This window comes from Pristiophorus japonicus, chromosome 16, assembly GCF_044704955.1.
Source record: "Pristiophorus japonicus isolate sPriJap1 chromosome 16, sPriJap1.hap1, whole genome shotgun sequence".
Taxonomy (NCBI): domain Eukaryota; kingdom Metazoa; phylum Chordata; class Chondrichthyes; family Pristiophoridae; genus Pristiophorus; species Pristiophorus japonicus.
In genome coordinates, this window is record NC_091992.1 from 6,649,831 (window position 1) to 6,674,654 (window position 24,824).

Genomic DNA, 24,824 nt, shown 5'->3' on the forward strand with positions numbered 1-24,824 from the left:
CTTATGTTCTTACATGTGTGGATGTCAGACGAGGACAGGATCAGGCTGGGCTGCAATGCCTCAACATTGGGCTGATCCTCACTGTCTAAACTTGCAGGTGAAAAAACAAGCACCTGTGTGTGGTATTGAAGGTCATGTAGTAACTGTGGAACTGGTCACCTAGTTCCTGTGGAACTGTACCAAGGCAAGAGTTAGAAGCTTTAGAAGTAAAACATTGAAAAGTAGTATTAACAGAAAAAGGAGATTAAGGAATTGTGTCCAAGTCATACACGTTACCAGCACGACCTGTTTATTACAATGTTAGCATGAAACTTGGAGTATCTTTTTGATTGCAGTAGCCAGTATTCATGTGCATAATGTCTTCCAGTGAGTATATTTTCTACTGTGCTGGTTCTTTAGGAGATGCTGCAAGAGAAGAGTGTAACTGAGAGTGACGAGAGCTTTCCAGGAGCTCAAGTAGACGGACACCAGGAGCACAATGTGCAGTCCCCAGGGCATGGAGCTCCAGGGGCAAGCAGCATGTCTCCAGGCAGCCCACAGGGACAGGACCCTGACCAGGTAAGGAATCACCATCTCTCCATTTACTACGGGACAAAATAAAGGACAATGTGTAGGTGGGAGTGGCAAGACCGAAAACACCCTGTTCTCCCCAGGAGAGATTCTGCCCCTCATTCCATCTCCCTCCATGGATGCCTGCTCAACATAACACAACCGTGCACCATAGTGCACTGTCAGACCATGGGCTGTGCTTCAAACCCATATCCAGCCCACCATGAAGACATTTACTTTCATCTCTGGAATCTCGCCTGTCGACATTCCTACCTCATCCTCATCTGCTGCTGAAACCCTCCTTCATGCCTTTGTTACCTCCAGGCGTTATTTTCCAATGCCCTTCTTGCTAGCCTTCCAATTTACAGCCTCCATAAATGCAAACTCATCCAGCATTTGGCCGTCTGAATACCATCCGACTTGAAGTCCTGTTCACCTGCCACTCCTATTCTTGCTTATCTTCATTGGCTCTCTGCTCCTCATTGACATATTGAGCTCAAAATCCTCACTCTCACCTACAAAATCCTCCATGGTCTGGTTCTTCTCCATGTCTGCAACCTCTTCCATTCTTAAGACCCTCTTGCATCCACTGTTCTTCCGACGCAGGCCCATCTTGTTCTCCCTTCTCTTTGCTATCGGTGGCAGAGCTTTCAGTCATCTCATCCCCACACTCACATTCTCCCCAAACCCTTCTACCTTGCTTCATTCTTCATCATCTTATAAACCTACCTTTTCAACAGTGCTTTCAGTGACCTCCCCTAAATTCCCATCTACTCTTGCTTGGGTCCAATCCACAACCGGCAAGCACCTTGGAGTGTCTCACTACGTTAAAAGATGCTTATTACAAATTTTGGATAATTGCATAAGCAGACCTCATGTCTTTTATGATCAGAATGAAAGAGGTCAGTATACACCTCAATACACATGCAATGTTTTTACAACAGTACAATCACTGTGCCCATGACACACCCAACACTACTACCATATTTCTATAAATTGATCAACAATACAAACTAACCATGAACGAGTAGCCTTCTAGCTTCAGGTCTATAGGACAGCTCTCCTATTCCGATGGCCCACTATTTCCAATGGTAAATAATGGGTCGATATGTCTGACTCAGATTCAAAGACCTGCCAATCAGATTCAGCCAATCTCTCCCAGTTAATTTGCCAGTATGTCTTATGGCACTGAGTATGGTAAATCATCACCCACCCCTATGCAACATGAGCCGATTATTGACTGGTATGATAGGAGCTTGGTGGTGAGGTAGCAGCGACCTGAACCTTCTTGGCTCTTGAGAAGAATGAAAATATGAAAACATGAAGGTAGAAAAGGATTTTTTTTTAAAAAGGAAAAATTGGAAACTTTTCTTCCCTAAAATAATATTAACTGTGTGAAAATTAGGAGATAAAATTCTAATGAGCCTCTGTCTGGCACACTCCAAGGACACAATTACAAAATTGTATTCTTCCCTGCCTGTGATTTCCTGCCCATTGACTTTAATCGATGGACAATTGCAGACCATATAAGCCTCCGGATGTGCAAGGAGCAGACTCATTGGAATATTTACCCTGAGATAGCATGACCATATTTTAGAAATCTTTGATTCAGAGAAAGATTAATGTATCAAATTTGAAATTTTACAAACAATCCAAATGATGCATAATTAAAAACATATTTATAGAGTTGCTTTAATATAGCAACATTTCCCAAGGTGCTTTACAGTAGTGATTGGTGGGGGGGGGGGGGGGTGGAATTAGGAGAGGTGACTGATGGGATGGTCTGAAATTTGTAAGGGGGCTTTTGGAGGTGAGAGAAGTAGCAGGGCAGCGGGATTTAGGAAGAGAATGGAGGCAGTAGCTGAAGGTTCTTCTATCAATAGTGGAGTGAAGACTGGGGGAACACACAGTAGACTAGAATTGGAAGAGTGTGAGCATAAACATAGGGGCTGGAAGAAGTTACCAGAGGTAGGAGGAGGAGGGAGGCTGTGGAGAGATTTGTAGTCAAGGACGAGAGTTGACGTGCTGAGGGATGGGGAACAAATGGAGCTTGACCAATGATGGAGTGGTAGAGGAGTGGGACTTTGTTTGGGATGGGGTGCAAGTGGTGGAGTTCTGCATGAATTGGAGTTTATGTGGAGGAAGAGCTTGGGAGAATAGCAAGGAGGGCATTAGAAAAGTGGAGATGAAGAGCACGTAAATGATGATTTCATCAATCGTTGAGGTGAGTAGGTGTCAAAGGTCTTGTTGGTTGACCAAATGTGAGGTTTAGAAGCTTAGCTCATGGTTGAGCAGGACGCCCAGGGTGCACACCTTTCAACCGAACTTGACCAGACTTCCAGGAAAGGGGATATGGATTAGGGGCTAACACGTGAAGTTTCTGCAACGGGTTCAATGGGATAGTTTTGGTCTTGTCATTGTTTGAGGTACAGAAATCTCTGGGTCATGCACAACATCATTTCAGTTAGGCAATCGAGAGTGCACAGTGACAGTGTAGAATCAAGGGTGGTAGTGGATGGGTACAGTGGGGTGTCATGGACGGATGTACAAAATCTGACGCACTGCTTAGGGATAACATCAGCACGGCAACATACCGATGGGGAATAGGAGTGGGTAAGGTGAGGGCCTGGGGGCAATGACAGCGGTGATCCCGCAAGCACGAGAGAACAAGCTATGGCAGGGGATATGCCAGCTACATTGAGGGAAAATATATATATGTTTATTTTATGAATTTTACATTCAGTTGAATTCATTAACAGAATATTAGGAGACCATAGGGAAATGTTTCAAATAAAGTGCAAGAAATTTATTAAAATATTATTGAGCTCGTTGCAAAGTGAGTAAACACCTTCAACCATAGGAAGCAGTGTTAAAAACCTGGTCCCTTTGGACCTCACTCGATACTGACAGAAATTATTCCAATAAAAAAAGGGTTTGTCGGAATTACCCAAGCTAATTACAAACATGCTTTTTTTTGGTGATATTTTCTCCTCGTTAAGGTTTGTGTGTCAGTTCTGGGCAACGAAACGCACAAAAGTTTGGCATGCGCTGTCAATATTTCCCAGTATATCCATCCTCTCTAGGTGAGGCCACCAAATTAATGCAAGTTTGTAATGAACTATGGCCCAAAGCCTTTAGCAATTTGGGAATGGCCCAAACTTAGTTTTACAGTCAGTTGACTTTCACCCTATCGGTCCCAGAGGTGAAAGGTCAGTTTGCCTAATCCTTCACTGACTGCAAATCAATGAAAACCTGACAAAGAGCTAAAATCCCGAATGGTTTATATATGCTTAGAAAATTGGTTCAGAATGGTGGCTAATGGTTCCCATGGGTACCCATTCCCAACAATGGTGCATCAATATCACATGGCAACATATCACATGAATACAAAATACATTTACAACTAATGTTAAAGCTGATGACTCAACACAAAATCTCACCTCATATATGCACTAGCTCTACAAATAAACTGGAAACGTGCCCAAAACACTGCAGACAAAAAATATCTTTTAAAGTCGTAACGCATACATTCTATTGTTTCTACCTTTCAATAGGATGTGCGTTGACGAGCAGTAGTCTATGGAAAACAAGCCACTTATGATGTGGCTCATGAGTGATGCATTGCTGGGGGGGGGCCGGGGATGGGTGTCACTTGTTTTATTACCTGGTAGCTACTGATCCCATTCATTTATACACACTCAAATTGATTGTCACATTTACATTGCTCCCCACTGGAATATAGAAACAACATAGGAACATAACATAAGAGCTTAAGAAATAGGAGCAGGAGTGAGCCATATGGCCCCTCAACCCTGCTTCGCCATTCAATAAGATCATGCTGAACTTCTACATCAATTCCACTTTCCCGCCCAATCCCCATAGGAACAGGAGGAGGCCAATCAGCCCCTTGAGCATGTCCTGCCAGTCAATTCAATCATGACAAGCCTGTTTGGTAGCTGCTGTGCAACGGTCACCTCACATTAAAAGAATCCACACACAGGCATCTTCCACCCTTCAATATGTAGTTCGGGACCTGGAATGTCAGGTCCCTCATTGAAACACCTGTGAATTCATCCCTTTTTGGTGTGGAAGTGGGTCATCCTCAACACGAGGGACTGCCTAATACTATACTATGGTTGATCTGTACCATAACTCCACTTTTTGGTTCCATCATTGCTGCCTTAGGTTAAATCTCAGCCACATCCACATTTGTTCAACTCGGCATTTCCCTCTCACAACTGATAGCATAAAGAGCAAGGAGTGCTTTTGTCCAATGTGTAGACTCAAGATCTTGAAAGTTATTTTTAGAAAACCTGTTCATTGGTGATTTCCTTTCATTAAGTTGGTATCTAAGTTTCTCAGGAAATCCAATGTTTGTAATTTACTGATTGAAAGTTAATTTGTTTTTTCTTTAGTGTCTAGAGACCAAAATATTTTGTGATTGGCATTTTAACATTCTATTCATCGAATACAGATAAAGTTAACCTGTTGCCAATTGGCGATGGAGGAATGGAATATTGTAATTTATTACCAAAATTGTTTGCAGTACTAAAGAGATGCATTCAATTCCAGAGCATAGAGAACATCAAGGTTTATCTCCATGAAAAGGAACTTTGGAAGAAATTTCATGAAGCTGGCACAGAAATGATCATCACCAAGGCTGGCAGGTAGGTTTAGTGTAAATGAGTGTAAATGAGAGACACTTTGTGCCATTTTATACTAATTGATCTTATTTGGTTCATTTATTGGAAAATGGATCATTATCTCATTGCAGTCAGTGGGATCTTGCTGTGGGCGAATTGGCTGCCATGTTTGCCTAAATTAATTGGCAATTAAAAAATAACAGCGGCGACATGAGGAGGACTTTGTTTTACGCAACGAGTTATTCTGAACTGGAATGCACTGCCTGAAAAGTTAGTGGAAACTGATTTCAACAGTAAATTTCAAAAGGGAATTGGATAAATGGGGGGAGAAATTCGGTCGTGGTGTGTCTCGGGCGGAGCGGTAAATTTTGCTCCGACAAATGGTTTGCGTCTGCCGTTGCAAAATTCATCAGCTGGGCCTGGAGTTTGGAGCGGGGCACTAAGGGAGGCTTGCACACCTCTTTTAGGGCGCTAGGCCGACTGAGCAAGGGAAAATCCCGAGCTAAACAGCTGGCCTCAGAGCGCCATAACAGAGGCCCCGGGGGGGAAGAAAAAAACCCACCAAAACTATTCCCAATACATAACCCACGCCACCACAACATAAATTGCAAAAAAAACCTTTAAAAAAACAATCACACTTACCTGAGGTCGGCATTACTTCCCTCACTGCGGCCGCTACAGCTCGGACTGCCAGCTTTTACAGGCAATCCCACCGGGGCGCGCTACAGAGCACTAAGGTCGGGCGGCAACCAAAAATCATGCCAGTGTCACAACCAGGGGTGTTGCACACCGGCTCGCCACTTCCAGGCAGTAATGCTCCGTGCTGCGCCGATACAGGCACCGAATGTCCCAGCGGGGTGCTGGAAACTGGCCTCCCGGGCGCAAGTGCTCTCCGCCGCCCCTGCCGCCCCTCCGGGGCGCTTCGAGGGACAGCAGAAGACTGAAAATCCAGCCATTGAAATAGGAACATTTGCAGGGCTATGGAAAACGAGCCGGGGACTTGGACTAATTGGATAGTTCTTTTTCAAAGAGCTGGCATAGCCATGATGGGCAAAATGGCCTCCTTCTGTGCTGTATAATTCTATGATTCTAAAATAAGATTTTACTTCCTTAAAAAAGTGAAATTTTAGACATTTACAGATATTATTAGTGTCAAACAGTGGCTCAGCTCAGAGCAATAGCACTTAGTGCCATGGAGTGGTGGAATCCAAACACTGACAGAAAAATCAAAGATAACTGTCACAAGGCTGTTCTTCTGCTCCTCAGAATGAAGAGCTCTTCACAGGATAGGCAGAGACCCAGCGAGCAAGCTGTCCACAATCAGTGCCTGGGCCAGGATACTAAGTGGAGAGAGTAATACAGTCCTAGCCTAACAGTAATAAAGAAAATAATGAACTTGCATTTACTCTTGTATCCTCCGGACATCCCAAAAGGCTTTGCAGTCAACAAATTATGTTGAAATGTAGAGTCACTGTTGTAATGTAGACAAACATGGTTGCCAATTTGCAAAGAGCAATGTCCCACAAACAGCAATGAGATTATTGGCCTGATAATCTGTTTTTGGTACTGTTGGTTGTGGAAGGAAAATTGGCCAGGACACTGGGAGAACTCCCTGTGATTCTTTGAATGGTGCCATGGAATCTTTTACATTCATCTAATCAGCGCCTCAGTTTAATGTCCCTTCCAAAAGTTTGCACCTCCGATAATGCAGCGCTCTTTCAGTAGTACACCAAAGTGTCAGCTAGACTATGGCTCAAGTTGCTGGAATGGGACTTGAACCCAAAACCTTCTGACTCGGAGGTGAGAGTGCTACCACTGAGCTAAGCTGACACCTAACAATGAAAATCTTTAAATGCAGTTTAAGAACATAAGAACGTAAGAATTAGGAGCAGGAGCAGGAGTAGGCTGTCCGTCCCCCGAGCCTGCTCCACCATTCAATAAGATCATGGCTGATCTTCGACCTCAACTCCAAATTCCTGCCCTATCCTATATCCCTTTATTCCTCTGGAGTCCAAAAATCCATCTACCTCAGCCTTGAATATCCTCAACGACTGAGCACCCACAGCACTTTAGGGTAGATCATTCCAAAGCTTCAGAACCCTCTGAGTGAAGAAATTCCTCGTCTCAGTTTCGAAGACTCGCACTAATTACTTCACATAATTTCTTAATTATTGTTCAGAAACATTCTTTAATCTTCTGAGTATGTTTTTTTGCAAAAGCGAGTTTGGTTTTGAGTCGCTTGCTAGAATTTACGGGTCTGCTGAGCTAAGGTCAGTAGCAACCAATTGGACTGTCAAGCCTCACTCATTTTGGTTTGATGTACTTCACTCTTCTTGTGTTTACCTGTGTTTCTGATCTGTCTCTTTATTTTTGACCATGTAAATCTGACTCTTATCATTTAAGATGTCCTAAATCTGATCCCCTTCTGATTCCGCTGGCTGTATTAGGACCACACATTCATAAAATTGACCTATCAGAGCCTCAGCTGCCATTTGGAAAATCAACCCATATGGGGGAGAAATTCAACTTACGGCTACACATGTTAGACCTCTGAATTTCATGTTGGGTTCAGTTGCACCCGATCTGGACCGGAAGTGTGTCGGGCACCAAAATGGCACGGGTGGCCTTTTAGTCGACCACTGTGCTTGCTTGAAACAGGCATTAAGCTCCTTAAATATGCAAATCTAGGTCCTAAACTGGTTGTAGGACCCCACGTGTTAATAGAGGTACAAATGGGCAGAGCTTGCTTGGCCTAAATGTACCAGGCCTCGAATGGCCTCACCAGCAGCCTGTAACGGGGACTGCTAGAGGCCACTCACAAGAAGGCTCAGCTTTTATTTTTGTGGGCCCAGGAGAAGCAGGAGAAAACAAAACTCCAGCCCACTGCCGACATGTTCGAGGACCGCCGCCCAACACCGCCCCCCCCTCCCCCACAGATGGCCAGCACCATTTAAATGATGGACGAAGCCAAATTTCACTTGGGCCTCAGGATGGCACAGACCAGTGTATGGAATGGTCACTCCACCAACTTCACACCCATTTTGGGCACAAGTCAAATTTCTCCCTTTACGTGTCAACAATAAATTGATCCACAATGTACTAGAAATCTTGCGTTCCTGTCAACTTTTTCCAGTAGAAACTCCTATGACCACACTTATAATGGAACCTGCCTTGGTAAACGTGTCAGACTGTGATTACTCCCTCTCCTCAACGGAGGTGCTGAAGCGCCACCCCTGGCAGTAGGATGCCATTACAGCATAATGTGTTTATAGAGGCCTTCCCCATTATAAATGTAGACATAGTAAATAACCTACAGTGGAAATATAGGAATAAGGGCAGAATTTGTAGCTTTAAAATAGGATCTGGCTTATATTTGCATATCCCGTGCAATCATCCCCACCCTCTAACCCGCTTCATCTAAAGACTACACCTGATCTTGGCTTCCCATGGGCAATGCCACAGGTGATCAACTAGTAATGTATGACTAAATAGCTGTAGGGAAAGGCCAGTAGATCAAAAAAACTTGTCCTGTATTCACAGATTTCAACCACAACTAACTGCCTTCCACCATATCCCTTAATCCCTTCTCCCTGCAGAAACTCGCCTCATTGTATTGGGAAGCATGAATCTTATACTGTCCGAATCAATGACTTTCCTTGATAACTTGCTCCACCAATTTGCTGTCCTTTGGGTGAAAAAGGTTATGCCTGACTTTCCTATTGACTGCAGTTTCCTTGTTACGAACCTCTGACTCCTTCCCCAAAGTCCACAAAATGCTTCAATCAACTGGGTACTGTGGAATTGTTTAAAATCACGCCGAAAAATTATGTTTTCCTAGCTCTTCGTTGCAATATTGTTATGTATTTTCATGAAAGGTGAGCAGGGGGTGAGATTGCTTCAGCTCTCCCTCACTACCACAAATCTTAAACCAACTTAAACTAGCCTTACAGGCTGTTCCAAGTTTTCAGAGGTTAGCTTATCACTAAATGGGATATTTGCATATTGTATAACAATAAACAGAGTTATTCAAATACTTTATTACTATAAAACTCACAAAAGGGCCACCCCCGACCCCCAAGTATTCTGCGAGCACAGGGTACATTCCAACGGCTAACTGACAGCCCTCTGTACATCACGCATGGGACCATTCTGAAAGGGAAAGGTAAAGGGAAATCATGTTTGACAAATTTGCTGGAGTTCTTTGCAGATGTAATGAGCAGGGTGGATAAGGGGGAACTAGTGGATTTACAGAAGGCATTCGATAAGGTGCCACATAAAAGGTTACTGCACAAGATAAGAGCTCACGGGGTTGGGGATAATATATTAGTATGGATAGAGGATTGGCTAACTAATGGAAAACAGAGAGTCGGGATAAATGGGTCATTTTCCGGTTGGCAAATGGTAATTAGTGGGGTGCCATAGGGATCGGTGCTGGGGCCTCAACTATGTACAATCTATATTCATGACTTGGATGAAGGGACCAAATGTAATGTAGCCAAGTTTGCTGATGATACAAAGATTGGTGGGAAAGCAAGTTGTGAGGCAGACACAAAGAATCTGCAAAGGGATATAGACAGGCTAGGTGAGTGGGCAAATATTTGGCACATGGAGTATAATGTGAGGTTATCCACTTTGGCAGGAAAAATAAAAAAGCAAATTATTATTTAAATGGAGAGCGATTACAAAATGCTGCAGTACAGAGGGACCTGGGGGTCCTTGTGCATGAAACACAAAATGTTAGTATGCAGGTACAGCAAGTAAATAGGAAGGCAAATGGAATGTTGGCCTTTATTGCAAGGAGGATGGGGTAGAAAAGTAGGGAAGTCCGGCTACAACTGTACAAGGTATTGGTGAGACCATACCTAGAGTACTGCATACAGTTTTGGTCTCCTTATTTAAAGGAGGGATATACTTGCATTGGAGACAGTTCAGAGAAGGTTCACTCGGTTGATTCCTGAGATGAAGGGGTTGACTTATGAAGAAAGGTTGAGCAGGTTGGTCCTATACTCATTGGAGCTTAGAAGAATGAGAGGTGATCTTATTGAAACATACAAGATACTGAGGGAGCTCGACAAGGTAGATGCAGAGAGGATGTTTCCCCTCATGGAGGAACCTAGAACTAGGGGCATAGTTTTAGAATAAGGGATTGCCCATTTAGAACTGAGACGAGGAGGAATTTCTTCTCTCAGAGGGTTGTAAATCTGTGGAATTCTCTGCCCCAGAGCGCTGTGGAGGCTGAGTTATTGAATATATTTAAGGTGGAGATAAGACAGGTTTTTGAACAAAAACGGAGTGGAGGGTTATGGGGAGCGGGCAGAGAAGTGGAGCTGAGCCCAGGATCAGATTAGCCATGATCTTATTAAATGGCGGAGCAGGCTTGAGGGGCCAAATGGCTTAGTTTTGCTCCTATTTCTTATATTCTTATTATTCTTTAATGTGGAAACTGTACCAGGAGTAAGTACAGCAGGCAGTACAGTTGTATAGGGTCAGCATAGCTGAGCCAATCTTGTCTTCTCTTGCTGCACATTTAACGGCAGTTGTTATTGGACAGTGATTAGGGCCAGGAACACTAGCTGATCTTTCCTCTCCACGGAGGCCCCTACAGACCATACTTCTGTTCAAACTATCTCCTTACTTTCTGTCTAAAACAATATAGAGAGAAAGAAAGAACTTGCATTTATATAGCGCCTTTCAACACCTCAGGTCACCCCAAAGCGCTTTACAGCTAATTAAGTGCTTTTGAAGTGTAGTCACTGTTGTCATGTAGGAAATGAGGCAGCCAATTTGTGCACAGCAAGCTGCCACCAACAGCAATAATGATAATGACCAGATGATTTGTTTCAGTGATGTTGGTTGAGCTTTCCTTCTTCAACATTTCTGTAACAGGACTTATTACGACTCGGTGTCAATGTTTTAATATTTTTAATCTCATAATACTCCTGTGAAGTGCCTCGGGGCATTTCACTACGTTAAATGCACTATATGAATACAAGTTATTGTTGTTACCTCATTACTGTTTGTGGGGGCTTGCTGTGCGCAAATTGGCTGCTGTGTTTTCTACATTACAACAGTGACTACACTTCCAAAAGTACTTCGTTAGCTGCAAATTGCTTTGGGATGTCCGGTGGTCATGAAAGGTGTTGTATGAATGAAAGTCTTTTTCTTTCTTAGAAGCTGAGTCTCTGAACTCTGCTCGTATTTATAAACCACTGGGGTTTCGTGCTTTCAGTCTGTGAGTTCTCAAAGCACTCGATTATAGCCTATTTATTCGACATACACCGTAATTGGATTCAAAGGCAGGCCAGACATTTTTGTGTTAAAGTATAACGTAGATATTAGTGTTTTATGTCAGTTGCTGTTATCAAGATATTATTGAATAATGAATATGATTTTGATGCAAACAGTCTGTCAGCTTAACACAAACCAAATGTACATTTCTCATTTCCCGTTTCTCACGCTTGATCCATGTCAACATTTATGATATACAGAGCGACAGGGTAAAGAGCAGCTGCTAATATTTCAACTTTCTTCCTCTCTTATAATTGAACCAGGTAATTCAGTACAGTAATGATGGTGTGTTACTCAACATCAATTATCAATAGTTACAGAAAGCAGCACTCAGGAATTATATTTATCAACAGTTAATAACAATACTACATACCTAAAACACACCACAGAGTGTGAATTAAATGAGCTGTTTTGTACTCTGTAGCTTGTGTACACCACTCAGCGGTTGTATTATATCTTTTCGTCACCTCTTCTAATATCTAAATGTCAAATTTTGTCTTATAACACTCCTGTGAAGCACGTTGGGACGTTTTACTATATTAATGGCACTATATAAATGCAAGTTGTTGTTAAATCTTACTTGTATAATAAAATGTGAACTCTCCAAAAATCCCTGAAAAGCTAAAATGTCAGTCTGCAGAACAATTCACAGTATCGGAGTAGAGGGATCCACTTAATATCACAGTGCAGGAATCAGCACACATGAATCTTCAGAATATAAATATTCAGTGATCACTATTTAGTCGCTGATGCAAGTTGCCCGCTGTATGTGATGGACGATAAAAGCATCTGAATGAAGCTGCCTGAAGTCTCCATCAGCTGTTCGCACTGTTAACAGCTTCGGGAGCAAGTTGGAAAGTGGAGACTTAGGACAGCTGTAGTTGTTAACGGTGTGAACTGTTGATTGAAGCTCATCGAAGACCTGACTTCGCCTGAAATCAGTGGAGCTTTTAAATCAGTGAGTACCGAGCTGCCCATACAGTCGGTGGGTTTAATACGGTTTAAATAGTGCCTTTGTAACTGGCTCCTATGGTGATGACAAATGGTCAGCGCCATTTGCCTGATGCAGGCGCTTACCTGGGACATGCGGGGGCGGTGTAAGTGGTGGGGACTGTAATACGTTCTTTTTTTAGCTTTTATGTTCTTACTTTTTACTTAAAATTGCATAGATTTTACAGCACAGCAACAGGCCATTTGACCGAACAGGTCGATGCCGGCGTTTATACCCCACATGAGCTTCTTCCCACTCCTCTTCATCTATCAGCATATCCTTCTATTCCTTTCTCCCTCATGTACTTAGCTATCTTTCCCTTAAGTGCATCTACGCTATTTGTCTCAACTACTCTTTGTGGTAGCAAGTTACACATTCTAACCATTTCTCCTGAATTCCCTATTGGATTTAATTATGGCACTTACTTTTGGACTCCCTTACAAGTGAAAACATCTTCTCTACATCTACCCTGTCAAACCCCTTCATAATTTTAAAGACCTTTATCAGGTCACCCCTCAGCCTTCACTTTTCCAGAGAAATGATCCCCAGCCTTTCCTGATAGGTATAACCTCTGTTCTAGTATTACCATTGTACACCTTCTCCAGAGCCACTAGATCATTTTTTGTAATACCAGAACTGTGCTTTGAAAGTTGTCAACACATTAAGACTGTGTAAAATTAAGTTTACTTAAAAAGGAGTATGTTTTGAATAAGAATGCAATGCCCATAGTACAGAAGAACAGCAAAAACATAAGAACATAAGAAATAGGAGCAGGAGTAGGCCATGCGGCCCCTCGAGCCTGCTCCGCCATTTAATACGATCATGGCTGATCCGATCATGGACTCAGCTCCACTTCCCTTCCCGCTCCCCATAACCCCTTATTCTCTTATCGGTTAAGAAACTGTCTATCTCTGACTTAAATTTATTCAATGTCCCAGCTTCCACAGCACTTTGAGGCAGCAATTCCACAGATTTACAACCCTCTGAGAGAAGAAATTCCTCCTCATCTCAGTTTTAAATGGGCGGCCCCTTATTCTAAGATTATGCCCCCTAATTCTAGTCTCCCCCATCAGTGGAAACATCCTCTCTGCATCCACCTTGTCGTGCCCCCTCATAATCTTTTACGTTTCGATAAGATCACCTGAATTCGAATGAGTAGAGGCCCAACCTTCTCAACCTTTTCTCATAAGTCAACCCCCTCATCTCCGGAATCAACCGAGTGAACCTTCTCTGAACTGCCTCCAAAGCAAGTATATCCTTTCTTAAATATGGAAACCAAAACTGTACGCAGTATTCCAGGTGTGGCCTCACCAATACCCTGTATAACTGTAGCAAGACTTCCCTGCTTTTATAACCGTGCATGTGTGAAAATTTGAATGGGTCGTGCAGCCAGTTAAAGGGCCCACGCACAAAGAAAATATTACAGGGAACATTGAGCACAATGTACTTATAACATTAGCACGAAGAGGAAACCTGTAATGGGTTCATTACTCTTAGTAAAACTAGCTTCTGATTTTATTCAGTTCTTGGTGCTGTTAGAAAATGTAGCCCTTATTCCAGCCCTCTCACTAATCCATACACCGTTTTCCAGATTAAATTGAGCAACTATTTCTAGCAACTTTCTGATTAATTTAGGAGATTTCTACAATAAGTCAACAAAAGAGCGTCCATAAATAAGTTAAACATTGACAGATTTCATCACTCTACAATTCCGGCTATTAAGTTACAAAAACAAATTCACATGTATCAGTCAATCAAGTTTGCTGCTTTAATTAGATCAAAGTTTTCAAAATGGAAAAAGTCAATCCTTCACGTCAGAGGAAAACTTAATTTAAAAAAAGAGCATCTGTAATTTAAGCCAACAAACTGAATTCTCTATTAAATATACCATTTGAACATTAAAGTCACAGGAATAAACAATACAGACGTCCCAATCAGGGAGAGCAAAATGAAGAAAAAAAATCAGTGATAGATTTTAAATGATGTATAAACTAGAATAAACGTGAATCCCTGGTAACAACAGGCACGCCTCCCCTTTCACTGTGTTCTGAAGATTTACTGTTCACTGTTAAAGTGTCCAGGAGATAGATGAGGATCAGGGCCAAACTTCAGGAGGATAAAAGGGGGTTAGATGATTGAACTTAGAAAAAAAAAACTCTGTGAAAACTGGTTTGTTCTCTCCAGGAAACAAAAAGCTTGAGGAAGGACATGAGTGAAGCATTGAAAATTCTCAACAGAATTAATAACGTGGGAGCTGAGGTATGGAGAGCCAGCAATCGTAATTATAAGAAACAATCATAAGCAAAAAAATGCCCGGCAGCTGAATCAGGATGTAAAAGAAGATGATACGGCCATCATTTCATGTGTTACTTTCATTAGAATTGAGATCACAATCTTTTTATCTCATTGCATTTCTAATCTTCGGAAGTCATAAGCTAGATGAGACCCTAGGGTGCAGCTGTATTTCAGTCTGAGAGTGTAACTGCTCGTATATTGGTTTCTTGCCAATGCTCGTTCTTCTGGCTCCTGACATGCAGGTCTCGCACGGACACTGACAACCCCAAAGTAAAGCTGCTGAAGTTGCTGAGGCCGGAAGCACAAAATCTACATGTCAGAAGCTGACAATACCAAACTAACAGAGGAACATAGGAACAGGTGTCGGAAATTCAGTGAGATCATGGCTGATCTGTACCGCAACTCCATTCACCCGGCTTAGCTCCACTTCCCTTGATACCCTTAACTAACAAAAGCGGTTTATGATGCAGGGTTAGCAGACTCAAGTTATACTGTCAACTGTCATTTGCTCTGAGCTTTGCACCAAAGGACTGCTTCTCGTATGTGCCTAGGATCATAGGAACAGGCCATTCAGCCCCTCAAGTCCGCTCCACCATTCATGGCTGATCATACCTCAACTCCATTTACCAGCCTTAGCTCCATGTCCTTCAATGCTCTTACCTAACAAAAATCTACCAATTTCAATCTTGAAAGCTCCAATTGTCCCAGCATCCACAATCTTTTGGGGAAGAGAGTTCCAGATTTCTACCACTCCTTGTGTGAAAAAGCACTTCCTTATTTCCATCCCAAATGTATTGGCTCTCATTTTAAGATGATGGTCCCCTTGTTTTTGATTTCCCCACCAGAGAAAATAGTTTCTCTGTATCTACCGTAGCAAATCCTTTTAACATTTTAAATACCTCGATCAGATCATCCCTCAATCTTTTATACTCATGTGAACACAAGCCAGCTTTATGTAACCTATCCTCATCAGTTAGCTCTCTAAGCCCGGGTATTATTTGCATCCCCTCCAAGGCCAATATATACATTCTGAAGTTCAGTGCCCCAAACTGAACACAGTACCCCAGATGGAGTCTGACCAAGGCTCTATACAACTTGAAGCACAACTTCCTCCCCTCCGTAATCAAGCCCCGGAGATAAAGGCCGACATTCCATTAGCCAGTTTGATTGATTTTTGTACATGTCTACTAGCTGCAAATAATTTGTCTACATGGGCACTCAAATCTCTTTGCTCATCCACAGTTTCTAGTTTCTCACCATTTAGAAAATACTCCAATTTTACCTTCCGAGGTCCAAAATGGATGACCTCACATTTGCCCAATTTGAACTTTACCCACTCAACACAAAAGCATAGAGCTCGCTTTAATGTTAGAAGAGAATGGGTACAAGCATCTGACTTTTTATAATAGCTCCAAGATCTATCTGAGTGCTGAAACACACCTTCTAGTGGACTGAAAGTTATAGTGCACCCAGTGAGAGCCACCTACTATGTGTTACATAAGAAATAGGAGCAGGAATAGGCCATACGGCCCCTCGAGCCTGCTCCGCCATTTAATATGATCATGGCTGATCCGATCATGGACTCAGGTCCACTTCCCTGCCCGCTCCCCATAACCCCTTAATCCTTTATTGACAAACGTAGGTCCTCTGCAGTCAGAATCAGGGGAAGTCATAACGGGGAACAAAGAAATGGCAGACCAATTGAACAAGTACTTTGGTTCGGTATTCACTAAGGAGGACACAAACAACCTTCTGGATATAAAAGGGGTCAGAGGGTCTAGTAAGAAGGAGGAACTGAGGAAAATCCTTATTAGTCGGGAAATTGTGTTGGGGAAATTGATGGGATTGAAGGCCGATAAATCCCCATGGCCTGATGGTCTGCATCCCAGAGTACTTAAGGAGGTGGCCTTGGAAATAGCGGATGCATTGACAGTCATTTTCCAACATTCCATAGACTCTGGATCAGTTCCTATGGAGTGGAGGGTAGCCAATGTAACCCCACTTTTTAAAAAAGGATGGAGAGAGAAAGCAGGGAATTATAGACCGGTCAGCCTGACATCGGTAGTGGGTAAAATGATAGAATCAATTATTAAAGATGTCATAGCAGCGCATTTGGAAAGAGGTGACATGATAGGTCCAAGTCAGCATGGATTTGTGAAAGGAAAATCACGCTTGACAAATTTTTTGAGGATATTTCGAGCAGAGTGGACAAGGGAGAACCAGTTGATGTGGTGTATTTGGACTTTCGACAAGGTCCCACACAAGATATTAATGTGCAAAGTTAAAGCGCATGGGATTGGGGGTAGTGTGCTGACGTGGATTGAGAACTGGTTGGCAGACAGGAAGCAAAGAGTAGGAGTAAATGGGTACTTTTCAGAATGGCAGGCAGTGACTAGTGGGGTACCACAAGGTTCTGTGCTGGGGCCCCAGCTGTTTACATTGTACATTAATGATTTAGACGAGGGGGTTAAATGTAGTATCTCCAAATTTGCGGATGACACTAAGTTGGGTGGCAGTGAGCTGCGAGGAGGATGCTATGAGGCTGCAGAGTGACTTGGATAGGTTAGGTGAGTGGGCAAATGCATGGCAGATGAAGTATAATGTGGATAAATGTGAGGTTATCCACTTTGGTGGTAAAAACAGAGAGACAGACTATTATCTGAATGGTGACAGATTAGGAAAAGGGGAGGTGCAACGAGACCTGGGTGTCATGGTACATCAGTCATTGAAGGTTGGCATGCAGGTACAGCAGGCGGTTAAGAAAGCAAATGGCATCTTGGCCTTCATAGCAAGGGGATTTGAGTACAGGGGCAGGGAGGTGTTACTACAGTTGTACAGGGCCTTGGTGAGACCACACCTGGAGTATTGTGTACAGTTTTGGTCTCCTAACTTGAGGAAAGACATTCTTGCTATTGAGGGAGTGCAGCGAAGGTTCACCAGACTGATTCCCGGGATGGCGGGACTGACATATCAAGAAAGACTGGATCAACTGGGCTTGTATTCACTGGAGTTCAGAAGAATGAGAGGGGATCTCACAGAAACGTTTAAAATTCTGATGGGTTTAGACAGGTTAGATGCAGGAAGAATGTTCCCAATGTTGGGGAAGTCCAGAACCAGGGGTCACAGTCTAAGGATAAGGGGTAAGCCATTTAGGACCGAGATGAGGAGAAACTTCTTCACCCAGAGAGTGGTGAACCTGTGGAATTCTCTACCACAGAAAGTTGTTGAGGCCAGTTCACTAAATATATTAAAAAAGGAGTTAGATGTAGTCCTTACTACTAGGGGGATCAAGGGGTATGGCGAGAAAGCAGGAATGGGGTACTGAAGTTGCATGTTCAGCCATGAACTCATTGAATGGCTGTGCAGGCTCGAAGGGCCGAATGGCCTACTCCAGCACCTATTTTCTATGTTTCTAAGAAACTATCTATTTCTGTCTTAAATTTATTCAATGTCCCAGCTTCCACAGCTCTCTGAGGCAGTGAATTCCACAGACTTACAAACCTCTGAGAGAAGAAACTTCTCCTCATCTCAGTTTTAAATGGGCGGCCCCTTATTCTAAGATTATTCCCTCTAGTTCTAGTCTCCACTATCAGTGGAACCATCCTCTCTGCATCCACCTTGTCAAGCCCCCTCATAATCTTATACGTTTTGATAAGATCAGCTCTCATTCTTCTGAATTCCAATGAGTAGAGGCCTAACCTACTCAACCTTTCCTCATAAATCAACTCCCTCATCTCTGGAATCAATCTTGTGAACCTTCTCTGAACTGCCTCCAAAGCAAGTATATCCTTTCGTAAATATGGAAACCAAAACTGCATGCAGTATTCCAGGTGTGGCCTCACCAATACTTTATACAACTGTAGCAAGAATTCCCTGCTTTTATACTCTATCCCCTTTGCAATAAAGGCCAAGATTCCATTGGCCTTCCTGATTACTTGCTGTACCTGCATACTAACCTTTTGTGTTTCATGCCCAATATCCCCAGGTCCCACTGTACTGCAGCACTTTGCAATTTTTCTCCATTTAAATAATAACTTGCTTTTTGATTTTTTTTCTGCCAAAGCGCATGACCTCACACTTTCCAACATTATACTCCATCTGCCAAATTTTTCCCACTCACTTAGCCTGTCTATGTCCTTTTGCAGTTTTTTTGTGTTCTCCTCACACATTGCTTTTCATCCCATCTTTGTATCGTCGGCAAACTTGGCTACGTTACACTCGGTCCCTTCCTCCAAGTCGTTAATGTAGATTGTAAATAGTTGGGGTCCCAGCACTGATCCCTGCGGCACCCCACTCGTTACTGATTGCCAATGTGAGAATGAACCATTTATCCTTACACTCTCTTTTCTGTTCGTTAGCCAATCCTCTATCCATGCTAATATATTACCCCCAACCCCGTGAACTTTTATCTTGTGCAATAACCTTTTATGTGGCACCTTGTCAAGTGCCTTCTGGAAGTTTAAATAGACCACATCCACTGGTTCCCCTTTATCCACCCTATTTGTTACATCTTCAAAGAATTCTAGCAAATTTGTCAAACATGACTTCCCCATCATAAATCCATGCTGACTTTGACCGAATTTTGCTTTTCCAAATGTCCTACTACTGCTTCTTTAATAATGGATTCCAACATCTTTCCAACCACATCTCACATCTCACATCTCTCGCGTTAGTGCACATGGGAGTCAAGAAGCTTGACACCATCCGGGACAGAGCAGTTTGCTTGATTCTGCACCACTAGCACCCCATGGTTGCTGTATGTACAATCTACAGGATGTACTGTAGCTACTCACCAAGGTTACAAGTACCTCCCACCTCTGCAACCTCTATCACCAAGAAGGTTTAAAGCAGCAATGTCATGGAACACCATCACCTCCACGTCACACAACATCCTGACTTTGGCATATATCACCAATCATTCATCGTCGCTGGGTCCATTTCTTGGAATTCCCTACCTAACACCATTGTGGGAGCACTATCACCACATTGGTTCAAGGAGAAGACCCATCATCACCTTCTCAGTGGATGGCAGTAAATGTTGTCTTGCAGCACCACATAAATCCCAAGTTAAAAAGAAGTAGACTGATGGAAGTTGAGTGAGAGCAAGATTGGGCATGGTGTCATTATGATATCTCCATAGGATACCAAAGCTCACTATCTAACACGAGACAAGAAGAATGGCCTCTTGGGCAAGGTACAGGATAACTGTAATCGAACATAAATCAGCACTTCACAAGAAGAGGAAAGAAGGGATATCATGGAGATTGTGCAGTTTTTGTCAGATCTCCCATGGTATGGGCTATTTTAGTTCGAATTAATCAACTCTAACGTTGACAGTAAAAGAAAAAGACTTGCATTTATATAGCGCCTTTTACAACATCCCAAAGCACTTTACAGCCAATGAGATACTTTTGAAGGACAGTCATTGTTGTAATGTGGCAGCCACATTGCGCACAGCAAGCTCCCACAAACAACAATGTGATAATGACCAAATAATCTGTTTTAGTGATCTTGATTGAGGGATAAATATTGGTCAGGACACCGAGGATAACTCCCGTGCTCTTCTTTGAAATAGTGCCATACGATCTTTTACATCCATCTGAACATAAGAACATAATATAAGAATTAGGAACAGGAGTAGGCCATGTAGCCCCTCGAGCCTGCTCCGTCATTCAACAAGATCATGGCTGATCTGGCCGTGGACTCAGCTCCACTTACCCGCCCGCTCCCCGTAACCCTTAATTCCTTTATTGGTTAAAAATCTATCTATCTGTGACTTGAATACATTCAATGAGCTAGCCTCAACTTGGTTCCCCCGTATTTTGAGTGTGCCCCCTAGTTCTAGTCTCCCCGACCAGTGGAAACAAACTCTCTGCCTCTATCTTGTCTATCCCTTTCATTATTTTAAATGTTTCTATAAGATCACCCCTCATCCTCCTGAACGCCAACGAGTAAAGACCCAGTCTACTCAATCGATCATCACAAGGTAAACCCCTCATCTCCGGAATCAGCCTCGTGAATCATCTTTGTACCCCCTCCAAAGCTAGTATATCCTTCCTTAAGTAAGGTGACCAAAACTGCACGCAGTACTCCAGGTGCGGCCTCACCAATACCCTGTACAGTTGCAGAAGGACCTCCCTGCTTTTGTACTCCATCCCACTCGCAATGAAGGCCAACATTCCATTCGCCTTCCTGATTACCTGCTGCACCTGCAAACTAACTTTTTTTTGGGATTCATGCACAAGGACTCCAAAAGAGTTTTTGTTTCATGCACAAGGACCCCCAGGTCCCTCTCCACTGCAGCATGTTGTAATTTCTCCCCATTCAAATAATATTTCCTTTTATTGTTTTTTTTCCCAAGGTGGATGACCTCACACTTTCTGACATTGTATTCCATCTGCCAAACCTTAGCCCATTCGCTTAACCTATCTAAATCTCTTTGCAGCCTCTCTGTGTCCTCTACACAACCCGCTTTCCCACTAATCTTTGTGTCAGCTGCAAATTTTGTTACACTACACTCTGTCCCCTCTTCCAGGTCATCTATGTATATTGTAAACAGTTGTGGTCCCAGCACTGATCCCTGTGGCACACCACTAACCACCGATTTCCAACCCGAAAAGGACCCATTTATCCCGACTCTCTGCTTTCTGTTTGCCAGCCAATTCTCTATCCATGCTGATACATTTCCTCTGACTCCGCGTACCTTTATCTTCTGCAGTAACCTTTTGTGTGGCACCTTATCGAATGCCTTTTGAAAATCTAAATACACCACATCCATCGGTACACCTCTATCCACCATGCTCGTTATATCCTCAAAGAATTCCAGTAAATTAGTTAAATCTGAGAGGGCAGACAGGACCTCAGTTTAACATTTCATCTGAAAGACGGCACCTCTGACAGTACAGCACTCCCTCAGTACTGCACTGGAGTGTCAGCCTAGATTTCTGTGCTCAAGTCTCTGGTGTGGGACTTGAATCTACAACCTTCTGACTCTAAGGTGAGAGTGCTACCCACTGAGCATGGCTGACACAATACCAGACAATATCCCAGTACCGGGAATGGCCAGTTACAGTGTGTCATTGGTTGGAGCCAGGATGCAAGTGACCATATGCTTTCATTTGCAACCGGCCAATAGAAGGAACCAAAGAGAGCAACAAAAAAAAACACCCAAAAAATAAAGGATAAAACAATGAGATGGTCACTGAGATAACTCGGTTCGGAGCAGAATCAAACAATGGAAAATCAGAATGGAAAGATCAATCGGAAACTCGAAGTACAGAAAGAAATGGTTGACATATAGGGAGTAATCTTTTACTGGAGGAAATGAGAAAGAAAACAGGGTTTACTCCGTAACTCTTGAATATGCGAAATATTCAGAATAATGGCCTATGCGAAAAGTGAACCTGGTTATATTCATGTTCACTGTTACCCTGTGCGTGTATCCAGTGCTTGCTCCACACACACACAGTCCACGCTGATTAAAATATCTCATTAAATGTTTAAAAGACAAGGGAGGTCAGGGCAGTTTTGCTTTTTTAAAAACTGACAAATTTGCGTTTCACGAACATCAAATGAACGAGGTAAATACTTCTGATGAAGCAGCTCAACCAAGTCTTTTAAGTGTTCAGAAAGATAATAAATTATGTTTTGCACAAGTAAAATATAGTCTCATTAACGGATGGACTGGGAAGCAATTTGTTTTACCGACTGTCAATGAATTTGTTACCTGTGGACTCAACTATTCCAATGTTCTCCTGGCCGGCCACCCACCTTCCACCCTCCGCAAATTTAAGCTCATCCAAAACTCTGCTGCCCACATCCTAACTCGCAATAAGTCCCATTCACCCATCACCCCTTGCTCGCTGACCTAAATTGGCCCCCGGCCTGGCAATGAATTTAAAATTCTCATCCTAGTGTTTAAATCCCTCATTGGCCTTGTCCCTTCCTCTCTGTAACCTCCTCAAACCCTACAACCTTGCAAGTACTCAGCACTTCTCCAATTTTGGCCTCTTGCGCATGCCAAATTTTCATCGCTCCAACATTGGCAGCCGTGACTTCAGCTGCCTAGACCCCAAAGCTCTGGAACTCCCTCCCTAAACCTCTCCACCTCTCTACCACTCTCACCTCCTTTAAGTCACTCCTTAAAACCTACCTCTTTGACCAAGCTTTTGGTCACCTGCCCCAGTGTCTCTTTATGTGGCTCGGTGTCAAATGTTGATTGATGAAGCGTCTTTGGGATATTTTTTTTTACTGCGTTAAAGGCGCTATATAGACGCACATTGTTGTTGAAATGAGAGAGAAAATCTGGAATCAAAAACACTCTGTGCTTTTAACAAGTTTTGTGGGGAGTGATTAAGGCAATCCAGTTTGCAGTGAGCTGTATCTGCACATGATTGGGCCTTTCAGCTCAAGCCTCACAACTCCCATATCCACAACTTTCATTGAATACACTGAAAGGTAACAGTTGGCATATTGAGTAAATAGTGAGGTGTGAGGCCTTGACGTGGGTTTGATTAATGACTAATCTGAACAGTTCAGTCCTCCCGGGTCCTGTCTACCAGCAGCACTGCTGACTGAGAACAAGCTGCAGATGAAGTCCGGAAAGTAACAGAGATTGTCAGACAACCCCAGAAGGGAGCTGGGAGCTATTTTGTCTGGAAGCATGGCGCTTGTTGCAAAACCAGATTTAAAAAGCCCGAGAACTTTCTTGTTTCCAAATTCTACAATCCACTTCTAATTATCGAATCCTACAGCACAATAGGAGGCTATTCGGCCCATCGTGCCTGTGCCTGTCCAATTAGTCCCACTCCCCTGCTCTTTCCCCATAACCCTGCAAATTTTTCCTTTACAAGTATTTATTCAAAAGTTACTATTGTATCTGTTCTCATCACTCTTTCAGGCAGTGCAGTTCAGATCACAATACCTTGCTGTGTAAAAAAATTCTCCTCATCGCCACTCTGTATTTTTTTGCCAATTAACTTCGATCTGTTGATTGTGGTTATTGACCCTCCTGCCAGTGGAAACACTTCCGCCCTATCTACTCTTATCAAAACCCCTTGTAATTAAAAAAAACTTCTATTAAATCACCCCTTAACCTTCTCTGCTCTAAGACGAACAATACCAGCTTCTCCAGTTTCTCCACATAACTGAAGTCCCTCGTTCCACGTATCATTCTGGTAAACCTCCTCTGCACCCTCTCCAAGGCATAACATATTTCCTAAAGTGCGGTGCCCAAAATTTGACACAATTCTCCGTCTGAAGCCGAACCAGCGCCCAAAAGGTTTAGCTTAAAGTCCTTAGGTTGCCTCATCATTTACCTCTTCCTTTAACCTACTTATATCAACCCTGTGAATGTCCTGCACTATGGCCTTGACCTTTTACCCAGCTTTCACAATTAAAAAGCCCATTTCTTTGGGCTGCACTCTTTGGACCGTTTAAAATTAAACCGCCCAGTCATTTTCCACAAATTTCAATAGTAGTCTATGGGATCTAAAAAGGCTATATATTCCTTTTGCAAAATTCAAAAAAGAGCTGACTAAGTATTAGTAACTTGTTAGGAACTGGATTGAAGGTTATAGTAACAAGTATATACGCAGATGATCAAATCCTCGGTGGGACATACTGGAATATCTGTGCTACTGTAACCATGGGATTGTCACATTTGGATCGTACTGCTGGAATAATTAGGTATTGTGGAATTTCACTCAACCAACCTTTGGGTCAGGGAGAATTTTTGCTGGAATTTCCCTCAGGAGATTAAAGAAACAGACTGCACATAGTCTGGAAGAATTTGGCAAGAAGGGCCGAATGGCCTTCTCACCAGATAAATACAGAGGAGGAAGGCCATTACAGCATTTGCAGTTCCCCCATTACAGCATTCGCAGTTCCCCCATTACAGCATTCGCAGTTCCCCCATTACAGCATTCGCAGTTCCCCCATTACAGCATTCGCAGTTTCTCAAACCATTCTTGGGTTTTTGCCTCATCTACCCTCTCAGGAAGTCCATTCCACACACTGATCAGTCTTAGTGTAAAGAACCTCCTGACATCGATCCTTAA

The 24,824-nt window shown here is 42.9% G+C and overlaps 1 protein-coding gene across 1 annotated transcript in view; it reads left to right on the forward strand.

The window, feature by feature from the left end:
- Nucleotides 1–402: 402 nt before the first annotated feature.
- The window catches only part of tbx4 (T-box transcription factor 4), a 96,537-nt gene continuing 72,115 nt past the window's right edge, over nucleotides 403–24,824 (forward strand). The window contains exons 1-2 of the mRNA XM_070858045.1: nucleotides 403–558; nucleotides 5,122–5,216. Coding sequence (XP_070714146.1) covers nucleotides 403–558; nucleotides 5,122–5,216 — 251 coding nt within the window. The remainder of the gene's footprint in view (nucleotides 559–5,121; nucleotides 5,217–24,824) is intronic.